Here is a 15,682-nt window from a genome sequence, read left to right on the forward strand (position 1 = left end):
CGACAGAATCCACACAACGTAGCGAGAGAGGCAAGTCATTCCACAGCCTAGGAGCCACTGCTTGGAATGACCGATCCCCTCTAGTTTTAAAATTAGTGCGGGGAACCACTAATAGCATCTGACCTAATGACTACGGGTGGGGGTATGTAGCTGTATCAAATCAGAGATGTAGAAAGGAACTTGACCGTGCAAGGCTCTGAAAGTAATGACAAGAATTTTAAATTGAATTCTATACTGGACTGGTAACCAGTGAAGTGCTGCTAAAACAGGCGTGATGTGTGCTCTTTTGTTAATGTGCATTAAAAGCCTTGCAGCAGAGTTCTGAACAGTCTGGAGACGATAAAGCTGATTCTTACTCAGACAACTAAAAAGACTGTTACAGTAATCTAAGCGTGAAGAAATGAAAGCATGAATGATCATCTCTAATTCATCCTTAGTGACAAGTGGTCTTAACTTAGAGATATTTCTCAGGTGGAAGAAACAGTTCCTAACTAATAATTTAGAGTGGTGATCCAACGACATAGCTGAGTCAAAAACCACACCTGTTATGTCTGTCTACTGTGACATAACATAACTGTGAAATAAACCCTTCAACAAATCTTTAAGCCTCTTGCATTTGACATAGGCTACTACTGACATACATTCAGTACACATACATGATGAATAAAGTACAAGTTAACATTGCTACCGGTACCAAAGGTTGTTAATATATTCTGTTATTGTTCTGTAAGTTATAGAATGAAATAAATATATTTGTATTATATTCTTTATTAAAAGTAGTCATTGATGTGTAATTGCTGAGCACCATTTCATTTGCTCAAGGCTAGTGATGTTACTGTTGTAAGTGCTTTAACGTTGTATGGACTAGGTTCTGTGAGAGATTATTCTATACACATGGTTGGGTACATTTGTCAGTAGTAGTGCTGATACAATACCTGAGTTTGGTTACTGATACCTAAACTAAACTTTTTTCATTGTTTTACCTTGAGAAATATACACATTTGTTTCTACAAAACAGTTTTCAACGTTTTCAACATTCATTCAGAAAAAGAAGCCAAAGTTCTCAAATGTTGAACTCAAGCACCCATACAAGAACACTAAGTTTATAGAGTGCAGTCTAAAATTGGCAAACATTTCAATCTGGAACTATCTGCTCAAAGAATTAGTAAACTGGACTGAACATCTCACCAGACATCTAATGCCAGTTTTCAGTCCTTAACACTACTTGGTGCAATGGACACATTTCAGTCAGTTAAGAAAGATGTTTGATACCCAGACTTAAAAAAAGACGTAGTTTCTTGGTTTAAACTAGACATACAATACAGAGGCTCATAATTATTTTGTCACCCTTTGTCAGTAGAGCAGCTCCAGGCATTATGCCAGTGTAATGGTAGATGTAGATAGTGAAATCACTCTCAATGGCATCTTCACACTCATCATTGTCACTAATTGAATTTCTTTGCTCTTTCAGATATTAAATATTAAAAGAAAACATTTCTTATTTGTGTTATATCAGTGTCCATTGGAGGGATGCCCAGAAAGATAGGATTCATTGTGGTCAACTCTTCAAGTCATGAAGATAACTTCAGTGCCAAGGAGCTCATGGTCCATGCACCCACAGTCAATGGCTGGAAATCCAGCAGGTACATTAACACAGCACTTAACTTTCAAAAACATGTCACTTTCATGCATGGCAGCTCTATGTCTTCCTAAGCTGCAAGAGCAATACACACCTTGGCAGTTTTTCATCATTTTGTTCTACCTTCTTAAAAAAACTCAACATTGTATGAATCAAATGTTCCGCAGGCTCTGCTCCTACCCTCAGCACATCACCCTCCAGCTGGTGGAGAGAAGTAGAGTGAGGAAACTGCAGCTGCTGGCCCACCAGTACTTGATCCCAGCGAAGGTGGAGTTCCACATTGGAGACACCCTCCCTGAAACCAGCACATCAGGTTTCCCTGGGCAGCTTCGCAGACTCGGGTGAGACTCCAGACTTGGTCATGCTCAGTTTTGACTTCCACGCTTTTGTGTATTTTTTCTATAATTGCACATTAGATAAATGCAAGATCGTTTCGGAGATTAGGCTGATGCAGTATACACAAAGTTGTTTTTAAGTGCTCAAGTGAAAAGGCTTTTTCTGGTGGGGACAGTCTTGCTTAGGCACCTGGTGATGATGCTCTCCAGACATTCAGCTTAGTTCCTTTTAGGGCTGCACGAGGAAAATATGCGATACGCGATAACGTTGTTGAACGATATTACTTGCGATAAATTAACCGATATTAAAATGTTCTCAGTTCTGCCTTTCTGTTGCTTTCAGTATTCTTCTAAAATACAACAAATTGCTTGTTGAATTCAAAACAAATAAAAGGAAATCATTTCTAAACAAATTGAACATTGAATTGACAATAAAAGGCACCACTAAAAAGAATGACCGTTACACTTTAAAGTGCAGTTGTCTACTGATATTGTCTTTCCACTTACCTAAAAAATCTCGAAGTGTCTATTCCGATACGTCGCAACCTTTAGCAATATGTATATTGCGGCAGTTGATATCGCGATGACGATAAAAAAACTATATATTGTGCAGTACTGGTTTTGATAGTGTATCCAGGAAACCACTCCAGGAAAGACGTTCATGCAGAAAAGCTCCATGGCAAAGCCATGTTGGATCTCCAAAAGGCATTTGATAGTCTAAGAGCTATTAGTTACAGTATGAATTACCCCACAGGGATAAACAAAGAACAAACAAAGTATCTGTACAGTACATCATCACAAAATTAAAATGTAGCAGTGCATTTTAGTCTTGCTTATGTCAGCATATGTCAGTTGGACTGAAAAACAACACTTCTCCCCAATTCTCACCACAGGTACGTGTCTTTGTCGGACAATGAGAAGACAGGCTTCAAAGCTCGGGAGCTGAAATCAGTCCATGTAGATGCCATTGGAACATACCTGAGAATAACCTTCCATAGGAGCCATGTCAACCATTATAATCACCACAATCAGGTAGTCTGGTAGACGGTAATGATGCACCGACACTACTATTTAAAAACTTTTGTCTGATGCAGAAGACTGATTCAAACTGTGAGCAGTTGTAAAAAGTTTTTTATGTGTAGAAATGATTAGTTGTATAATCATTTAGTTGATTGAGAGAAAATGATAGTAATATATAGTTTATGATAGATTATGTTTAATTATACAGTTTTTAAGTGTTCACCTATACTTAAGATACTTTTTCAAAACTCTTAACACAGTAACACACTGACCTCACACAATTAGTCAAATAGGCTAATGTGGTTGGCTCAAAACCACATTGTGTTCATTAAATACCAACTCTACATCTACAAAAAACAACGTTCTCTTCATACACTAACTCTATCAAAACACGACATACCTGACTCAAAATCAAATAATTTGGTCAAAACACTAGCACCCCCAAGAGGAACAGATAGTCAATCATAGCACAATGTCTTCCTAAATACTAACAGTCAATGGCATTACAAAAACTGCATTACTTTTCATGTTTCAGTTCAATTGACAATATGAAATCCATTGATTTTTGTAATTAAGTTCCCTTTTACGTACTTCCCTATATTTTTGGCTTGAGGGGCGAATGTGTGCATTTTTGGCAACCATGTAAAACGGAATGAGTCATTTGCACTTCAGAGAATGTAGGAGAAAGAACTGTATGTGACAGAATTGCGGAAGTAAAAGCTTTACTAACAACAGAAAATGCAGCCTGTGATCAACATATAATCCAACCTACGTGGCTTTTGGTTCAAAATGTGTAAGAATAATGTCAAATACATACATATAATTACAGTAAAACAAAAAAGGCCCAGAAGGGAAATCAAAACAAAAATGCACAGTACTGTTCTAATCCATGCGATCTTCAGCATTTGGCCACATGTTCTCATCTACATCACATCTTACAGTATGTCGTCTCTCGCTATGCGCCTTGGATGGAAACGCTTGGCATGCCTTATCCAGCCCTGGCAGTCATCAGCTGAGACGTCTCTGCAGCCAGCATCCATTGCATCCAGCTTTTGGTCATGTGGCCGATGATCATACACCTTCCACATCCAGGAAGAACAAAATTCCGCAATGGGTTAAGGAAAGGCGAGCAAGGGGAGAGGAAAAGGGAAACCATTCTTGGATGGGCCGCAAACCAGTTTGTGATTGCATGTGCATGGTGAAATGCTACATTGTCCGATGCAATCACAAATGTCCTCATGTTGGGCGCCCAGATAGCTCAGTTGATAGAGCAGGCGCTCATATATAGAGGTTTACTCCTCGACGCAGCGGGCCCGGGTTCGACACTGACCTGTAGCCCTTTGATGCTTGTCATTCCCCCTCTCTTTCCCCTTTCATGTCTTCATCTGTCCTGTCAAAAATAAAGACAGAAAATGCCCCAAAAAATCATCTTTAAAAACAAAACAAATGTCCTCGTGTTTCCTCCCATCTGTTCCCTCTCTGCTTCATTGGTGGAGGTCATTTAAAAACAAAAGAAGTTGATCAGTGTTGTAAGGACTAATCTGGCATTTCTACAGGACCAAACCATTTCCACTTGAAATTGCAGAACACATTGTAATATTTGCTCCACTCTGACCCGGCACATCAACGGTAGTCCTTTTCCTGATGGCGTTTCTTCCTCACCGACGTGTCTTCTCAATGTTCCAATGATCATTCAGAAATGCTGCATATTTTGTGGTAACAACATGAATCGTGTTAATGGTATGGCCTGAACAGACTGATGTTGGGCTACTTGTGTTTAGGGTTTTGAAAATGTGACTACAGATTGGACAAAAGGATGCAGATTATGCAGATTTTTTTACTCAAAGGATGAGGCTGGTTCTTCTGTACTCTCCTTACTGTCAACAAATCCCATAAAAAGACTTAAACTAACAATGTGTAAGTCCGTCTCTCAGTACTTCCCTCCCTTGTCTGTGGCACTCAGTCCCAAGCCCCATTTGTTCCTGCTAAAAATTTCAATCTGTAAAAACAGGTCACACATACAGTATATAGTTTAATTTTTTTATCAGGCTAAACAATTTCCTCAAACAGTCGGGCACTGTTGTTTTTGACACACATTACTCAAATAGGAGTAAATAGTGCATTTGTTGAGTTCTACTTTCAGTAGAGCCCGACCGATATATCGAATCGGCATTTATAATGGCCGATAAATGAATATTTAAAAAATTAAATAAAAACGGATGAAACACCCTTTAACCATGTAATGAGTGTTGGCGTTGCATAGTCTGTCCACCAGAGGGCGCTCTACAACGTCCCTGTTGGCAAGTTTGTATTTTTATACATTTTATTTATCAGAACTTTAATATGTTTTGATGTTCCTCTGTTCTGTTGTGACAATAAAACAAACACGTTTATTTTTAAACTGCATTATCATATTATTTTAGAGAGGACTCATAAATAACTACAAATAACTAATGTTAGGGAACTCTGTTTATGTTTTGTTACGCATTTCTGGATAAAAAAAAAAAATAAATAAATATATATATATATACACACTCACCTAAAGGATTATTAGGAACACCATACTAATACTGTGTTTGACCCTATCCTATCAATATGGGCCAGCATTTCGAAAGAATGCTTCCAGCACCTTGTTGAATCAATGACACAAAGAATTAAGGCAGTTCTGAAGGTGAAAGGGATCCCCCCCCCACACCATTACACCCCCACCACCACCAGCCTGCCCAGTGGTAACAAGGCATGACGGATCCATGTTCTCTTTCTGTTTACGCCAAATTCTGACTCTACCATCTGAATGTCTCAACAGAAATCGAGACTCATCAGACCAGGCAACATTTTTACAGTCTTCAGCTGTCCAATTTTTGTGCGCTCGTGCAAATTGTAGCCTCATTTTCCTATTTTTAGTGGAGATGAGTGGTACCCGGTGGGCTCTTCTGCCAGTGTAGCCGATCTGCCTCAAGGCTGTGCGTGTTGTGGCTTCACAAATGCTTTGCTGCATACCTCGGTTGTAACGAGTGGTTATTTGAGTCAAAGTTGATCTTCTATCAGCTTGAATCAGTCGGCCCATTCTCCTCTGACCTCTAGCATCAACAAGGCATTTTTGCCCCCCCAGGACTGCAGCATCCTGGATGTTTTTCCTTTTTAAGACCATTCTTTGTAAACCCTAGAAATGGTTGTGGGTGAGAATCCCAGTAACTGAGCAGATTGTCAAATACTCAGACCAGCCCGTCTGGCACCAACAACCATGCCACGCGTTACTGATGGTTATATATATAAAAAATGTAATCTTTCTAAATCTAATATTTTGTGAAAGCACCAAATGTCAACCCTAGAATATCGTGGGTCAACAATATCGTGACATTTGGATTTTCTCCATATCGCCCAGCCCTAACTTGTTAGTAGGATCAATTCATTGTTGGTCCCAGGCTTTCATGTGATTTGGTCATAATAATAGAAATATAGAATATCACCAGCCTCATCCTTTAAATTGCAGTAAAATATGTCATTATTAACCTCCCACTACACCCATTTACCACATGCATTGATTTTTTATTTTCTTTCACTGTTCTGTTCAACCACCTCACCAACATCTGTTTATGATTTCAGGTTGCTTTGGTTGCCATTAATGTTCTGGGCGATTCTTTGGATGGCAATGCTTTTAACACTATTGTAAGTGGGCACTCTCTTCACCCGTCACCCATCTCAGTACTTTCATCCACACAGCATTAGGTGGGGCTGTTGTGCTGTGGTTTTGTGAGCCATTGCTCAGTCATCAGTCACTTAAAAAAGGGTTGATTGATGTTTCCTCATCCATCCACTGACACTTTGAACTTTTGGCACGCTAAAATGGGAAACTGGTCCATTAAATGAAACCGGTGAAATAAGTGTTCCTCATATATCATATATCATTTATTTATTCTTCCTAAAACTTGATCATGTTTCTCTTCCTGTTATGATGTTATTGGCTCTGTGCAAAGTTATACATTTTATGTCTTTTGTTAGAATTCAAAGTAACAATACTAATGGGGATGGACATATATGCAAATCCAGTACAATAAATATAATAGATACTGTATATTGCATGGGTGTTTTATGTAGTATTTATTAATATTGACTGATCCAAAGACACTACAGTGTGTGTGTGTGTGTGTGTGTGTGTGTGTGTGTGCGTAGGTGCGTGTATATGTGTCAGGAATGTAGTAATGAGACACAAAGGGAGGACAGTATGTAATGACACAGGAGGCCTTTAGTTTGCCAGTGTAATCAGATAGCCCTGCAGACAGACAGGTTTTGGAGGACACAAACACACACAGACACGGACACGCACAGATTCCAGCGAACAGGCTGTGCATTGTTGCTCCACTAATCCGACTCTGAGCACCTCCACCACGGCAGTGATCTTGCCTGGAGGGTCGGCTTGTTCTCTTATATCTGTTCTGTGAGTGGATGTTGCGTTTGTCCTGTGGAGGGACACTGTGGTATGGATACAGGGAGAAAGCTTATTTAAGTATGTGCTGCTTTAAATGTGTCAGATCATCCAAATTATGAAGAAAAAGACATATTTTCTCTTACCTCCTAGGGGGTATCTAGCCACACAGATCTGTCTTGAGATTTCTGCCTCCACTCCAATGCAATGGATGTGTATGGAATTTTGTTCATGGTGATCACAGCTACAGCATTGAAAAAGTGTGATGGTTGATGGTAAATAGAATCTTTTTCGCTGTCACAGAGATGCTGAAGCTGCCTTCATGGTCTCCATCAAGTCTCCATCATATATAAATCTGCTCTGTGGAGGTCAAAGGTTTTCTCTTAGTTTTTCCATTAAGTACCATGATATGTCAAAATGGGCCCCAGCTCCGGGAAAAAGGCCTAGAGGTGTGTTATTCCGGTAACTTTGAGGTGCCCTGTTATGCTGAATAATTTACCCAACACATCGTCACCACTTTTCATAGGGGCTGGTTTTCTTTGTTGCAGAGTAGTTTCAGAAAACTAATCACTGCCTATTGCTATGCTATTATTGCTATTATTTTTTAATGATGTGCATACTGCAGACTAAATTCCATTCACCTCTATCATAATTGAGTGGAGGCAGAAAGTAGTGAGAGAGTTTTTTTGTTTGTTTTTTGTAATGCATGAAACAAAAATGTGCTTACGGCCACTACAAAAACATCAGAGCTAATCGGTGTCGATGACTGATGAAGATGATGTGACATTAACACTTAAAAAATTATTAAATTTTATGTTATAAGTAGTCTCCTTTTGTCAGACCATCCTCCATACGCTGCGGAGGAGGGTCTGGCTAGTCCACATAGCATCCCGGAAGTGGAACATGGATATAGATTATGCTATAAGTAACATATTAAGCCATCGGTCTATCCATCATAGATTCTTTGCTTCCTCTTAGTAATATGCCACTATCTAAACTAGTGACATATTAAAAGATATTTGGCTGCTTTTTATCCTCTTGGAATATATTTTAGCTTATAATTTCAGGCAGAAGAACTACATAGTGTATGATTAGATACATTTGCAGTATTATTTTGTGTTCCTACTCACTGGCGAACAGGAAGTTTGCATATTAAATGCTGATTTGGTCCTCATGAAGTACAGCATTATGTCTTCAGTAGACACTGTTTTCCTGTTCTTATAAAGATTGGCCGCTTAACAGGTAATGTTCGCAGTGTACGTACTGTAAAGTTTACATACGTGGCCGTAGCCTAGAGGTGCTGATTAATGATTTGTGTGTGTGTGTGTGTGTGTGTGTGTGTGTGTGTGTGTGGTGTGTGTGTGTGTGTGTGTGTGTGTGTGTGTGTGTGTGTGTGTGTGTGTGTGTGTGTGTGTGTTTTTAAGGTCCAAAGATTTTTTTTTTCTTAAAGTCATTCTGACTGACCCTAACTTTTGAAAGGACGATGTTTTGGTCAGTTTTAGCTTAAGGTAAAGGCTCAAGCTAATGGTTTTAGAAAACAATTATCGGATCTTTCTGAGCACAGTAATACAAGAGTATATACAGTATGCATGTGTGTGTGTGTAATTTGTCCATCTGTTTACCCCCAGCCAAGCAGAGAGCAGCTGATCGAACACTACCTCAACAGTACCCAGCTGGAAGCCGCCTTGGACTCGACCTTCATGGGGTGAGGCTAGGCCATTGAACCCGGGTTTCTTTGTCTTGTGACAATAACATTGTTCAACAAAGCCATTTAGTCTGGAAGCCAACCAATAAGGCATTCAAGGTCACTCATATTTGAAGACAATGCAGGTGGCAGCCCGTACAAAGAGGAAAACACATTGCGAAATATTTCTTTTTTTCTTTTTTATAAATCAACCCCCAAGGGACGGTTCACCTCAGGGTCTCACTTCTTGGAGGTCGGTCAGTGTTTTTCCCCTTTGATCAGGATTTTCACAATACTGAGCCCATGTAACTGATGATGACACATGTATTCTACTGTACACTGACATTATCTCAAGGGAATTTAGAGACTAAATCAGCTATTCTGTTTTTTTATATTATTACAACGCTTCACAAGTGTAACAAGCTCAGACCTGAGAGAACGAAAGAAATGTTTCAATGTTTAAAATGTTGTTTTTGTGTCCTGTCTTGCACCCAGTAAATGTGAGTCTATCTCTCCCTTGGACGACCTGGCCTTCGACATGTACCAGGACCCCGAAGTTGCCCACATCATCCGACTCCTGGACCAAAAGAAGCAGGACATGGTCCGGCAGGAGAAATACGAGCAGGCTAAGAATCTGAAGCAGGCCATTGCAGACCTGCAAAAGGTACTGTAGCTGCTGGGAGGCAGACTGGGTGGCTACAATACATTGACACCAAATATTTGCTCTCATGGTTGAGCAGTATGCATCAAAAATACCAGGATGTGTTGTCTCTTTATGTGTTACTCACAGTCTGAAAAAGTTTTACAAAAACTAATATTTAAAGCGTTCAAAAGATCAAAAAAGGCTTAATTACAGTTACAATATTATTATTAAGCTAACCTAAAGTAATCGCCAACTGGCTCTTGCTCTATACTAAACACAGACATGAAAATGGTGTCAATGTGATTTTGTAACTCTTGGCAAGAAAGCGATTGAGCATATTTCAGCAAAATGTTGAATTATTCCTTTAAATCACTTAAATATTTTGCACTCTGCTTCATTCACTCACAGTTATTCATTCTAAAGAATATTTTCCCCACACAGCTGGACTGTAAACTGCAATTTTAGTGTGAAAAGTAAAGGGACAAGCTGCCTCAGAACAGTTGATGCAGGTATAGTACCATAACAGCAATTTCAGGATGGACTTCAGTATTTAGCTATGACAGTTGCATTGTGTTAATGTGGTCTGGAGAATGTGCCTTTGTTTCAGTACAAAGTAGAACGTGAACACACAGGTGCACAGACACACAAGCACACATATGCTTTAGTTCCCTGGTTACTGGAAGAATTTTTTTTTCCCGGGAAAAGGCAAGTCGATTTTGGCAGAAAATACAGGGATCTCTACCTTCAGAATTTATTCTAGAACATTTGAAGTACATTTACTCAAGAACTGTGCATAAATACAATTTCTACTAGTTTTCTACTCCACTACATCATAGTGGGAAAAAGTGTACTATTTACTCCACTACATTTATCTGACAGTTCTAGTTACTATTTACTCAGCAGAATAAGATTTTACACACAAAACATATGATGATCTTATTAAATATGATGCATTTGTATAGATACAGTACATCTACTACTACTCAACTACTACTACTATTACTACTACTACTACTACTACTGCTACCCCAACAGTATGTACATACATAGTGGACCTTAGCACTACCTCGACCAGCTACAACATTAAAATGCTTTTTACACATGAATTTATCTATAATAAGAATCCACTATTATGTGTGGCCGGGTTGGCTCGGTGGGTGGAGCAGGTGCACATGTGCTTGGGGGTTTGAGCCTCGACGCAGAGGTCCGGGGTTTGAGTCCGACCTGTGGCTGTTTCCTGCATGTCCCCCTCCCCTCCCTTTCCCCTTTCTCACCTAGCTGTCCTGTCGAATAGAGGCGGAAAAGCCCAAAAAATTATCTTAAAAAAAAAAAAGATTCTACTATTATATTACTGGTATGTAACAAATAAACAGTGATAGGGGGTCATACTGCAATAAGCACTACTACATAGCTGATATTACTTATTTTCTTTTTTCAATGCAGAACTCTACTTCTAGTGGATTATTTTTACATTGTGGCATTGCTACTTTTACTTAGCTAAAGAATCTGAAAACGTATTCCACCACTATTCTGGACTCCTTTACTATTATGTTATCTCTATTGGCTTTTGCCAGCTCTTTTTTTACTTTGGAAACAATGACCAAATTTATATATGTAATAAGGAAATAATTCAGGTCCATATATCATCATCCCACCCACTGCTAATAATAATAATTTCTGTTATGCAAATCTCAACACTTTGTGAGGCTTGTATTTCCTCTCCAGATATCCAGTGATATTTTCAACAGTAGTTGTTAAACATTGTTCAGATTCCTGTTACTGACCTCCTTTGTATACAGCGTTACCATGCTGACCATGAATTCTTAATGAGCTCAACAGCTGCAGGGATGGTCCTCAGGTTAGGGCTGGGTACTGAATTCAATACTTTTTAGGCACCGATCGAATTGCCTCCTTAGTATCGAGTATCGAAAAATGCCTTGTCATTCAATACCAAATTTCAATACCTGAGGAGCAAATCTCATCTTCTACCAAGACCTAGGCCTAATAATGCTTGTAATTTGCTGTCCAACGTTATAAAACTCTACGTTACGCACAGAGACGGGGCTCACGTAGTAGGAACTGAAAAATAAATAAAGACTTTCGCCGTAATGTTGTACTTCCTTTTCTGTTAAAATGGATTTGTTGTTGTTGGACCTTGTTGGTATGGCATATTATCATTGCAGACAAAATCTTTGGCAAGGAAGTCATGCTGAAAGTCCCATGTCATTACACCCTCAGGATGTCAGAGGGTGTTTTTTGGTGTCACATGGTATGTGAAAAGACATGATAAAACAAAGGAAAGACAAAAGCAGTTCTACTGGCTCTACCACCCATCAACCTCAGCATACAGACCAGTGGCACTAACATCTGTGCTGTGCAAATGTATGGAGAGGGTGGTCTGTAACATCCTATCAGGCATGGTGTCCGACAAGCTGGACCCATTCCAGTTTGCCTACAGGGCAGGACGTGGTGTGGAGGATGCAAGCCTCACACTTTTAGACACTGTCACCAAAAACCTGGACTATTGGTTATTTTATTCATGGTCTTTTCCTCAGCTTTTAATACGGTGTGCATTGATAAACTTCTACATCACCTCTCTGATCTTCAGGTTCACCCAACACTGACCCTGTGGACAAATGTTTTTTTTGCTGGACAGACCACAACAGGTATCTTTTAACGGGGTTAAATCAACCAAGCTTATTATACTGGACTCCCCCAAGGTTGTGTTTTATCCCCAATCCTCTTCTCTGTGTACACCAACATCTTGTGTAACAGTCAAGGTATGGCACTTTTTAAATATGCTACCAGCAGGTTGTAAACAATCTGTCCCACACTTTTGTTGAGCTCTCCATGGAGCTCAACATTACAAAAAAAAGGAGCTATGCTATGGGGGCAGAGACAAGGCATCACCTCTGTTACAGCCACTTAGCATCCAGGGTCAGCCAGTGGAACAAGTGCAGGTATTCCGGTACCTGGGCACAGAAATAGACACTTCCCTGTCCTTTTCACAACACACAGACACAACATACAAAAAAGCACAACAACGTCTCCACCTACTCAGAAAACTCAGAACGTTTCAGATCAGCAAGGAAGTGTTAACTCTGGTTTACCGTGCCCTCATTGAATCAGTTATCACTTTCAATATCTCTTCCTGGTACAACCAACTCCCCATCAAACACAAAACAAGACTCTCACGCATAGTGAATTATGCTGCCAAAATAACTGGCTCCCCCCATCCCACCCTATCTGAGCTGTACAGCCGCGTTTTAAGGTACCACTGGCCCGAAAAAACATCTACAAGAAATCTTTCATCCCCTCGGCAATAGCCATATTGAACAGCACAAAATGAACACCACAGTCAGCTGATACCTTAACACCCCCATGTCTTGTTTTTTTATATGTCCGTGTGAATGTCTCTTTGTGACTGGAGCCTAGTCAAATAAAATTTTCTGTAACCCTTGTGTAACCGACAATAAAGTATTATCTTATAAAGTGTGCCAGCGGTGCAATCATAACTCCCATGCAGCACTTAAACTTTGGACTATATTGCCCAGTCTACTGGGCAATCTGTGTACTGGACTCCATGACCCACCTTTTTAAACTAGCTTACTCATTTTAACTGCAATAACTGCATCTTATTTAACATCAAACTTAACTCGTTGTACTATGATTTGTTGCTTATTGTATGTTTTATAGTTGATTTCCTTCTGGAGATCCCAAATATAAATTGGAGAAACCGTACTTATTACACCAAAACTTTGTCCAAAGAGAGTAAAGAATCACAAAGCACTGATGTTCAGACTGTGTCGCTTGGCACCTGATTAGCAACTTATTACAGATTTATGGAGTTTCCAGACTTACTGGAAATTGTTGTCATATTTCCAGCCTGTAAATCTTAATGATTCGCCATGTGGCACACTCACTGTTACGCGGCACCAGGGCTGTATTACTGTGCAGGGCAGAACTGCCTGTGTCAAGTCCATTTCCAAACCAGCTTGAGCTCGATTGTAGATAATTACAATTTCAGTCTTATTTGTGTAGTTTTGGCCATTGTTTCTATTGGTTATGATAACTCTGTGCTCACCAAAGTAATTGCCTAAATTGCTCACAATGAGGTCCAAGGCGGCAAAAAGCATTTGTATCATTAGACAGGTTGTAAACAATATGAGGATTTAGCCAGATTAAAGGTGCAATATGTAATACTGACAGCTAGTGTTTAAAATAGTTACTGCAGTACAAATTCAAAATACTGGAGAGAGTCGTCTCCCCCGCCCACTCCTCCCCAGACTTGAAGTTCACGTTGGTTGCCAGGCTGAGACCGCAGCATCCACAACAATGTTGCTAGACGCTTGTCTCACATAGCCAGACATTACTTCACAGCGCAGCGGAGTAGCTAACGTTAGATGCTGGCTATATTGACAGTCATAAAAGCCCGTGCTCATGCGGAGCTCTGTACCCAACTGACAGACACACTTTTTCGGCTTAGAATTACGGTAGGAACCGCTAAAAACACAACAACCTCGCCGTCCTCTCCACCCGACAGACAGACACACTTTCTAGGCTTATAATTATGGTGAGAACCGCTAAAAAATAACACTACCTTGCTGTCCTCTCCACCCAACTGAACACACTTTATTGGCTTAGAATTACGGCAACAATCGCTAAACACACTGCAAACTCATAGTCTCCTCTTACCGATTTACAGCCCCACTCTCTTGGCTTAACATAACTCACCCTTGTCGGCTATGGCCGCTGAACAGGCTACATGTTGTAAACAGCCCTGGCCCGCTTGCCTGGTCCTCCGGTAACGTTAGCAGTTAGGCGGGATAGCATGGCGGCGTTAGCCAGGACCAGTCGGGATCACTTCACTGGCTGTGTCTCAATTGTTTTTGCGAGTAACCAAGTCGGTTACTCTATATAATTCAATGTGAGTACACGAATGTTGAAATTACATAAAATGCCTGTCCCTTGACTGCTGATGTTTCTTGCCCTGTTGAACTTCTTTTTAGTAATATCACTACATTCACTAATCTCAGCAATTAACTTGGTGATTACAATATTAGCATGAAAATAAGATCAAAGTTGTAATAAACTGGAGTAATTCTTTAAGAAAACACCACGCCAAGAACAACACCAGATGAAATTGTAATTTAGACCAGGACCAAAACAGGCTCATGAACAGAACAGTATCTTTCCAAATGTGAAAATAATGATTTGTGTAATGAACTGCAGTAGATATATCAGCAGGAGCTCTACTTGCACCTCCAAGATAAGTGCAGATGACAGCAAACAATCCCATGAACTGTCAGCAGTGCTAGAAAAAGAGTTTTAGTCAATCTAGGCACACACTGATGTAAATTGAAGACGTGAGACCATGAGGAGACTCACTCAACAGCCCTGCTGTCCGCTGCAACTCTCTGTTCTTTTAAATCAAGGCTGAAGACCTTTCTTTTTGATGTTGCCTTTCTTTAATTTCTTATACTGCACTATGAATTTTATTCTCGTATTTTATCTGTTTTTGTTTGTAATTGCTTTTTAATGTTTTATGTAAAGCACTTTGAATTGCCTCATTGCTGAAATGTCCTATATAAATAAAACTGCCTTGCCCTGCTCCCATGTGTACCTGTCTAAACATACAGTGAAGGCTCACTGTGTCTTTACCGCTTCTTTTCCCGGGCTCTTTCAGGTGGGGGAGCGTTTGGCTCGATATGATGTGGAGAAGCGATGTGCCATCGAAAAGGAAGACTATGACCTGGCCAAAAAGAAGAAGGAGCTGATGGAGGAGTACAGGAGGAGTGTCTACCAGCAGCTGGAAGTCCACAACCTGCTGGACATGGCAATGGTCAGTGGTCAACGGTTACTGATGATGGCGCTTCACCTGTGTAGTAACAGCAGAGGGACTGTGTGCATGGAAAAGAAGTATCTTTGTCCGAGG

The 15,682-nt window shown here is 40.1% G+C and overlaps 1 protein-coding gene across 4 annotated transcripts in view; it reads left to right on the forward strand.

Annotated features, from left to right (window-relative positions):
- Window positions 1-15,682, forward strand: part of cep104 (centrosomal protein 104) — a 41,316-nt gene that overhangs the window by 701 nt on the left and 24,933 nt on the right. The window contains exons 2-9 of one of the 4 annotated variants that reach the window (XM_039800878.1): window positions 1,517-1,643; window positions 1,807-1,980; window positions 2,868-3,006; window positions 6,601-6,663; window positions 9,049-9,125; window positions 9,325-9,357; window positions 9,600-9,768; window positions 15,434-15,589. In XM_039800878.1, the coding sequence (XP_039656812.1) occupies window positions 1,531-1,643; window positions 1,807-1,980; window positions 2,868-3,006; window positions 6,601-6,663; window positions 9,049-9,125; window positions 9,325-9,357; window positions 9,600-9,768; window positions 15,434-15,589 (924 nt within the window). In that variant the 5' untranslated portion in view covers window positions 1,517-1,530. The remainder of the gene's footprint in view (window positions 1-1,516; window positions 1,644-1,806; window positions 1,981-2,867; window positions 3,007-6,600; window positions 6,664-9,048; window positions 9,126-9,324; window positions 9,358-9,599; window positions 9,769-15,433; window positions 15,590-15,682) is intronic. The other 3 variants (XM_039800879.1, XM_039800880.1, XM_039800881.1) reach the window with 3 other exon arrangements.

The sequence above is a fragment of the Perca fluviatilis genome, chromosome 5, assembly GCF_010015445.1.
Source record: "Perca fluviatilis chromosome 5, GENO_Pfluv_1.0, whole genome shotgun sequence".
Classification (NCBI taxonomy): Eukaryota; Metazoa; Chordata; class Actinopteri; order Perciformes; family Percidae; genus Perca; species Perca fluviatilis.